Source organism: Dama dama, chromosome 9 (genome assembly GCF_033118175.1).
Source record: "Dama dama isolate Ldn47 chromosome 9, ASM3311817v1, whole genome shotgun sequence".
In the NCBI taxonomy this organism is placed as follows: Eukaryota; Metazoa; Chordata; class Mammalia; order Artiodactyla; family Cervidae; genus Dama; species Dama dama.
In genome coordinates this window covers 14340369-14349080 of record NC_083689.1, presented here as the reverse complement: position 1 = coordinate 14349080, position 8712 = coordinate 14340369, and the positions used below count along the sequence as shown (strand labels likewise).

General features: G+C 39.4%; 1 protein-coding gene across 4 annotated transcripts in view; it reads right to left on the bottom strand.

Moving 5' to 3' along the window:
* Window positions 1-419: 419 nt before the first annotated feature.
* LOC133061814 (adhesion G protein-coupled receptor E2-like) overlaps window positions 420-8712 on the bottom strand; it is a 77720-nt gene continuing 69427 nt past the window's right edge. For 3 of the 4 annotated variants that reach the window (XM_061150032.1, XM_061150034.1, XM_061150035.1), the window contains one exon: window positions 3872-4416. In XM_061150032.1, the coding sequence (XP_061006015.1) occupies window positions 4333-4416 (84 nt within the window). In that variant the 3' untranslated portion in view covers window positions 3872-4332. Of the gene's footprint in view, window positions 971-3871; window positions 4417-8712 lie in introns of those variants that run through there. The other variant, XM_061150033.1, reaches the window with a different exon arrangement.

Below are 8712 nucleotides of genomic sequence, written 5' to 3'. Positions count from 1 at the left end.
TAAGAGTGATTTAGTAGAATCATTAAATCATTCCATTCTGAATGGAACATTAAAAAAATAAAGAGGTTTACTTTGTTAGAAAATTTGCAATATGGTATTACTAACTATTGTCATTTCACTGCATGTTATATCTGCATGACTTCTTGATCCCTAATCTTCCTTTTCTCCAACTTTCTAAGTCTTATTTTCGTGTGATATATGAAATGTTTGTACATATTTTAGCTGTTTCTGTGTTTTAAAATAAAGTTTTTTAAGCTATGAACTTTGCCCTTGAAGTTCCTTTGGTCAGCGATAGTTCTTGGGGAGTTATTTAATGTCATGACATGTACATCTAAATTTTTCTTTTTGGCTGCAGTTGCATATAACCAGATTATTAAATGTGAAGTAATTATACGTTTCTGTTCTTTATTTTTTGTGTCCATGCAATTATACTGCAGTGAAGGTCTTAAAAGTACTATAAGGAGAACATTTGTTATTTTCCATAGAATAGACATTATATAGTTGTAATTTTGGGTGGTTGAGTTCAGTTCCATCGCTCAGTCATGTCCGACTCTTTGCAACCCCATGAACCGCAGCACGCCAGGCCTCCCTGCCCATCACCAACTCCCAGAGTACACTCAAATCCATGTCCATTGTGTCGGTGATGCCATCCAACCATCTCATCCTCTGTCGTCCCCTTCTCCTCCTGCCCTCAATCTTTCCCAGCATCAGGGTCTTTTCAAATGAGTCAGCTCTTCACATCAGGTGGCCAAAGTATTGGAGTTTCAACTTCAACATCAGCCCCTCCAATGAACACCCAGGACTGATCTCCTTTAGGATAGGCTGGTTGGATCTCCTTGCAGTCAAAGGGACTCTCAAGAGTCTTCTCCAACACCACAGTTCAAAAGCAGATTTTTTAAATGAAAAGATATGTATAAGTCACAGTTGTATTTCCTCCGATTTCAATTGTTCGCCTACTCATAATAGGAGCCTGAAGAACAAAAGTATTAGTTTTCTCTTAATTTTGTTTTCTTTCTGCCAGTTTAGTTTTTAATTGAAAGATATTTGCTTTACCGGATTTTGTGTTTTTTTTTTGGCAATACACCAACAAGAATCAGCCATAGGTACCATGTTCCCACCCTCCAAAGCCTCCCTTCCATCTCCCTCCCCATCCCACCTTTCTAGATTGTCACAGAGCCCCTGTTTGAGTTCCTTGAGTCATATAGCAAATTTCCATTGGTTGTCTATTTTACATATGGTATTATAAATTTCCATGTTACTGTCTCCATGGGTCTCAACCTCTTTCTCCTCCTCTCCCTCCGTGTCCTTAGGTCTGTTTTCTATGTCTGTTTCTCCATTGCTGCCCTGAAAATAAATTCACCAGCACCATCTTTCTAGATTCCATGTATGTGCACCAGTATACGATATTTATGTTTCTCTTTCTGACTTAATTCACTCTGTATAATAGGCTCTAGGTTTGTCCACCTCATTAGAACTGACTCATATGCTTTCTTTTTTATGGTTGAGTAGTATTTCATTGTACATATATACCACAGCCTCTTTATCCATTCATCTTTCTATGGACATCTAGGTTGCTTTCATGTTCTGGCTATTGTAAATAGTGCTTCAATGAACATTGGGGTACATGTGTCTTTGTTCAGTTTTGGTTTCCTCAGGGTATATGCCTAGTAGTGAAACTGCTGAGTCACATGCTAGTTTTATTCCTAGTTTTTTAAGGAATCTCCGTACCATTCATTATCCATAATGGCTGCATCAATTTACACCCCAACCAGCAAAGCGAGAGGCTTTCCTTTTCTCCACACCTTTCCCAGTATTTACTGTTTGTAGACTTTTTGATAATGACCATTCTGACTGGTGTGAGGTGGTATCTCATTGCGGTTTTGATTTGCTTTTCTCTAATAATAAGCGATGCTGAAATCGAGAGCTATATTCCACATTCTGTGATAAACCATAATGGAAAAGAATAAGAAAAAGAATGTATATCTATGTATAACTGATCACTTTACTGTACAGTAAAAATCAGCACAACATTGTAAATCAACTATACATACACCAATAAAATAAATTTTAAAATAAATGGGATCCTACCCCCCCCCCCCAAAAAAAAAAATAAGCGATACTGAGCATCTTTTCAAGAGTTTGTTAACCATCTGTATGTCTTCTTTGGCGCAATATCTGTTTAGGTCTTGTCCCCACTTTTTGATTGGATTGTTTGTTTTTCTGATATTAAGTTGTATGTGCTGCTTGTATATTTTGGAAATTAATTCTTTGTCAGTTGTTTCATTTGCTATTATTTTTCTCCCATTTTAAGGGTTGTCTTTTCACCTTGTTTGTAGTTTCCTTTGCTGTGCAAAAGCTTTTAAGTTTAATTAGGTCCCAGTTTTTTATTTTTGTTTTTATTTCCATTACACTAGGAGGCGTGTCATAGAAGATCTTGCTCTGATTTATGTCATTGAGTGTTATGCCTATGAGTTTTATAGTTTCTGGTCTTACATCTAGGTGTTTAATCCATTTTGAGTTAATCTTTGTGTCTGGTGTTAGGAAGTGTTCTTATTTCATTCGTTTGCACACAGCTGTCCAGTTTTACCAGCACCACTTATTGAAGAGGCTGTCTTTGCCCCATTGTATATTCTTGCCTCCTGTGTCAAAAATAAGGTACCTGTAGTTGCATGGGTTTATCTGTTGGCTCTCCATCTCATTCCATTGGTCTATATTTCTGTTTTTGTGCTAGTACCATACAGTCTTGATGGCTGTAGCTTTGGAGTATAGTCTGAAGTCAGGAGGGTTGATTCCTCCAGCTTCATTCTTCTTTCTCAAGACTGCTTTGGCTATTCGGGGTCTTTTCTGTTTCCATACGAATTGTGAAATTTTTTAACAAAGGCATTATTAACCAGATACAATCAAGTCAACCCTTCTAAACTGGGATATGACCACTAATGGCCTGTCTAGCTCACAGCTGCCTCCAGGGATGCGAATCAGTAAGTATGTTGTCAGGAAAGACAGATACTGAGGATGAACCAGTCAAAACTTGAATGCTGTGCAATGGTTCCAAGATGATTTTCACACTGTTCACTGCACATTTTCTGACCTCTATGGACAGGAGTATCTGGGAACACCAGGCTCACTTGATGATGATGCATGTTCATGTTGATAGCAAACAGGGTAAATATCATCCCCATTACAATTGTAATAAGGTGAAATTGGCAGTTATGTCATTACAAATTTTTATTTTGGTCTAGATTTTCTATTATTTACTATACGGATTTTGCTTTAGTCTTGCCTAGAACATTGTCTTTCATCTTCCAATGTTTATTTGGTAGGTTTTTAGTATCCTTGGAATTTATTCAGTCAATAAGTTTTCCTGAATAAATAACCTACTGTCTTGATGTGATTTATTAAAGAAAGTATTGTGACTTTTCTGACTTCACATGTAATTTTTCATAACAGATTTAAAATACCATATCTACCGAACATTAAATTTCTATACATGATGTATTTGTGATTCTGTTTCATGAATCCACTTTTCCATTTCCAGACCAATATCATGCTTAAAATGCTTTAATTTTGTTTTCATAGATGTTATGAGGCAAATTTGTGTATTTTCTTTTAAATTATTGTAAATCTGGTTGGATAAGAAGAGACTTTCACCAAGAAGTCTATTGCAATAGGGAGAATGCTCTGATCTCAGAAATCTGTGAGCATCTCAAAATCATACAGAAAAAAAGTTTTTCTTTTATAGGGTAAAGGAGGAAGTAGGCAAAAATAAACTTAATTTTAGGGGGCTGGTGGACAAATAAGGGGAAATTATCCCTGGTTTGTGACAGGAAATATATCTTAGTGTGGTCAGCCATTTTGCAGGAGAAGTTATAAATGAAGGCATGTTCCACTTTATTTTGGTGCTTACACAGGCTTGTGGATAGACTTAGTTCAGGGACCTTTAGGAAAGAGAAACACCTGTTTCAAGTTTGATCACTGGCAACGCAGAGGGTAAGAAATATCAGTTATGAACAATTAATCAATGTCATTCTTCACAACTGTGCTATTTCCCCTTTCACATTTTTCTTCTATAAACTTTAGTTAAGTTTAATAAGTTCTGGGGGGAGGAGCCAAGATGGCGGAGGAGTAGGACGGGGAGACCACTTTCTCTCCTACAAATTCATCAAAAGAATAACTGAACGCAGAACAAACTTCACAAAACAACTTCTGATCGGTAGCTGCGGTCATCAGACGCCCAGAAAAGCAGCCCATTGTCTTCGAAAGGAGGTAGGACAAAATATAAAAGATAAAAAATGAGACAAAAGAGCTAAGGACAGAGATCCGTCCCAGGAAGTCTTAGGCGGCATTGCTTGCGGTAGGGTCCGGGCCTGAGTGCCCTGAGGACAATCGGAGGGAGCTTCTGTGAGTTGCCAACTTGAACTGTGGGAGACCAAAAGAGAGAGAGTAAATTAACCAGCCGGAACACACTGCCGGCCGTTCGCAGAACAAAGAGACCGAGAAAATCCAGAGAATATCTCGCAGGCTGCGGACCGGCCCAGCCCCGCCAGAGGCAGGAGGCAGGGGGGAGGGGAAGGTCGCAGCGAGACACAGGGCGCAGGCACCCGACCGGCGCGGGTGGGGACTGGGGCTGGGGACGCGGAGGGCAGAAGGCGCACGCACCCGACTGGCGCCAGCGGAAACTGAGACTGGGTCTGTGGAAGGGAGTGGGCGCGCCACACCTGGGGAGAGTGCGCCCATCAAGCCCCTGGCTGCCTGGACCGCTCTGACGGGGAAGGCACAGAGAGCAGGTGCAGCTTTTCGTTCCGCGCTTTTGTGGAACACCCGAGGGCTGGAACCTCGCGCAGCGCGGGGCGCGCTCCATATAGAACAGCCGGGAGCCTGAGCAGCGCAGACGGAGAAAGCAGCGTCAGCCCCTCCCGCCAGCGCCAGCCCATCCCCGCAGGGCCAGCCCCTCCCTGCAGCGCCAGCCCCTCCCTGCAGAGCGACGGAACTAGCTACCTGAATAAGAGTCCACGTCCGCCCGCCTGTGTCAGGGCGGAAATGAGGCTCTGAAGAGACCGGCAAACAGAAGCCAAATAGACAAAGGGAACCGCTTCAGAAGGGACTGGTGTAACAGATTAAAATCCCTCTAGAAAACACCGACTACACAGGAAGAGGCCTGTAGATATCGAGAAGCGCAAGCTGGAATGAGGAGCTATCTGAAACTGAGCCAAACCCACACTGACCACAGCAGCTCCAGAGAAACTCCTAGATATAATTTTACTTTTTTTCTCTTTTTTTTTCCTTTTTTTCTTTTTTATTTTTTCTCTTTTATTTTCCTTTAAAATCCCCTATTACTCCCCCATTACTCCTTAACTTTCATTTCCATAGATTTTTACGATTTTTTTAATTAGGGAAAAAAAAATTTTTTTTCTTTCTTTTTTTTTCTTTTTCTTTTTTTTCTTTTTTCTTCTTTTTTTTTCTTTCCTTTTTCTTTTCTATTTTTCTTTTTCTCTTATTTCTTTTAAAGTCCTCTAGTACTCCTCTACTACTCCTTAATTTTCATTTTCAATACACTATAACCTTACAAAAAAAAAAAAAAAAGAAGAGAAGCCCTATTTTTAAACCAAAGATTATTCTCTCCCAATCTTGACTCTCTGTTTTCTACCTCAGAACACCTCTATTTCCTCCTTTCCCCTTCTCTTCCCAATCCAATTCTGTGAATCTTTGTAGGTGACTGGGCTATGGAGAACACTCTGGGAACAGACAGCTGCGTAGATCTGTCTCTCTCCTCTTGAGTCCCCCTTTTTCTCCTCCTGCTCATCTCTATCTCCCTCCTCCCTCTCCTCTTCTTCATGTAACTCTGTGAACCTCTCTGGGTGTCCCTAACGGGGGAGAATCTTTTAGCCATTAACCTAGAAGTTTTCTTATCAGGGCTGTACAGTTGGAGAAGTCCTGAGACTACAGGAAGAATAAAACTGAAATCCAGAGGCAGGAGACTTAAGCCCAAAACCTGAGAACACCAGAAAACTCCTGACTACGTGGAACTTTAAGTAATAAGAGACTGTCCAAAAGCCTTCATACCTACACTGAAACCAACCACCACCAAAGAGCCAATAAGTTTTAGAGCAAGACATACCACGCAAATTCTCCAGCAACGCAGGAACATAGCCCTGAACATCAACATACAGGCTGCCCAAGGTCACGCCTAACACATAGACCCATCTCAAAACTCATTACTGGGCACTCCATTGCTCTCCAAAGAGAAGAAATCAAGTTCCATGCACCAGAACACTGATGCAAGCTTCCCTAACCAGGAAACCTTGAGAAGCCAATCATCTAACCCCACCCACTGGGTTAATCCTCCACAATAAAAAGGAACCACAGACCTCCAGAATACAGAAAGCCCACTCCAGATACAGCAATCTAAACAAGATGAAAAGGCAAAGAAATACCCAACAGGTAAAGGAACATGAAAAATGCCCACCAAGTCAAACAAAAGAGGAGTAGATAGGGAGTCTACCTGAAAAAGAATTTAGAATAATGATAATAAAAATGATCCAAAATCTTGAAAACAAAATGGAGTTACAGATAAATAGCCTGGAAACAAAGATTGAAAAGATACAAGAAATGTTTAATAAAGACCTAGAAGCAATAAAAAAGAGTCAATTAAAAATGAATAATGCAATGAATGAGATCAAAAACACTTTGGAGGGAACCAAGAGTAGAATAATGGAGGCAGAAGATAGGATAAGTGAGGTAGAAGATAAAATGGTGGAAATAAATGAAGCAGAGAGGAAAAAAGGAAAAAGGATCAAAAGAAACGAGGACAACCTCAGGGACCTCTGGGACACTGTGAAATGCCCCAACATTCGAATCATAGGAGTTCCAGAAGAAGAAGACAAAAAGAAAGGCCATGAGAAAATACTCGAGGAGATAATAGCTGAAAACTTCCCTAAAATGGGGAAGGAAATAGCCACCCAAGTCCAAGAAACCCAGAGAGTCCCAAACAGGATAAACCCAAGGCGAAACACCCCAAGACACATATTAATCAAATTAACAAAGATCAAACACAAAGAACAAATATTAAAAGCAGCAAGGGAAAAACAACAAATAACACACAAAGGGATTCCCATAAGGATAACAGCTGATCTATCAATAGAAACCCTCCAGGCCATAAAGGAATGGCAGGATGTACTGAAAGTAATGAAAGAGAATAACCTACAACCTAGATTACTGTATCCAGCAAGGATCTCATTCAGATATGAAGGAGAATTCAAAAGCTTTACAGATAAGCAAAAGCTGAGAGAACTCAGCACCACCAAACCAGCTCTTCAACAAATGCTAAAGGATCTTCTCTAGACAGGAAATGCAGAAAGGTTGTATAAACGTGAACCCAAAACAACAAAGTAAATGGCAACGGGACCACACCTATCAATAATTACCCTAAATGTAAATGGGTTGAATGCCCCAACCAAAAGCCAAAGATTGGCTGAATGGATACAAAAACAAGACCCCTATATATGCTGTCTACAAGAGACCCACCTCAAAACAAGAGACACATACAGACTAAAAGTGAAGGGCTGGAAAAAAATATTTCATGCAAACGGAGACCAAAAGAAAGCAGGAGTTGCAATACTCATATCAGATAAAATAGACTTTCAAATAAAGGATGTGAAAAGAGACAAAGAAGGACACTACATAATGATCAAAGGATCAATCAAAGAAGAAGATATAACAATTATAAATATATATGCACCCAACATAGGAGCACCGCAATATGTGCGGCAAACACTAACGAGTATGAAAGAGGAAATTAATAGTAACACAATAATAGTGGGAGACTTTAATACCCCACTCCCAACTATGGATAGATCAACTAAACAGAAAATTAACAAGGAAACACAAACCTTAAATGACACAATGGACCAGCTAGACCTAATTGATATCTATAGGACATTTCACCCCAAAACAATCAACTTCACCTTTTTCTCAAGTGCACACGGAACCTTCTCCAGAATAGATCACATCCTGGGCCATAAATCTGGTTTTGGAAAATTCAAAAAAAATTGAAATCATTCCAGTCATCTTTTCTGACCACAGTGCAGTAAGATTAGATCTCAATTACAGGAAAAAATTGTTAAAACTTCAAACATATGGAGGCTAAATAACACGCTTCTGAATAACCAACAAATCATAGAAGAAATCAAAAAAGAAATCAAAATATGTATAGAAATGAATGAAAATGAAAACACAACAACCCAAAACCTATGGGACACTGTAAAAGCAGTGCTAAGGGGAAGGTTCATAGCATTACAGGCTTACATCAAGAAACAAGAAAAAAACCAAATAAATAACCTAACTCTACACCTAAAGCAATTAGAGAAGGAAGAAATGAAGAACCCCAGGGTTAGCAGAAGGAAAGAAATCTTAAAAATCAGGGCAGAAATAAATGCAAAAGAAACTAAAGAGACCATAGCAAAAATCGACAAAGCTAAAAGCTGGTTTTTTGAAAAAATAAACAAAATTGACAAACCATTAGCAAGACTCATTAAGAAGCAAAGATAGAAGAACCAAATTAACAAAATTAGAAATGAAAATGGAGAGATCACAACAGACAACACTGAAATACAAAGGATCATAAGAGACTACTACCAGCAGCTCTATGCCAATAAAATGGACAACTTGGATGAAATGGACAAATTCTTAGTAAAGTATAACTTTCCAAAACTGAAC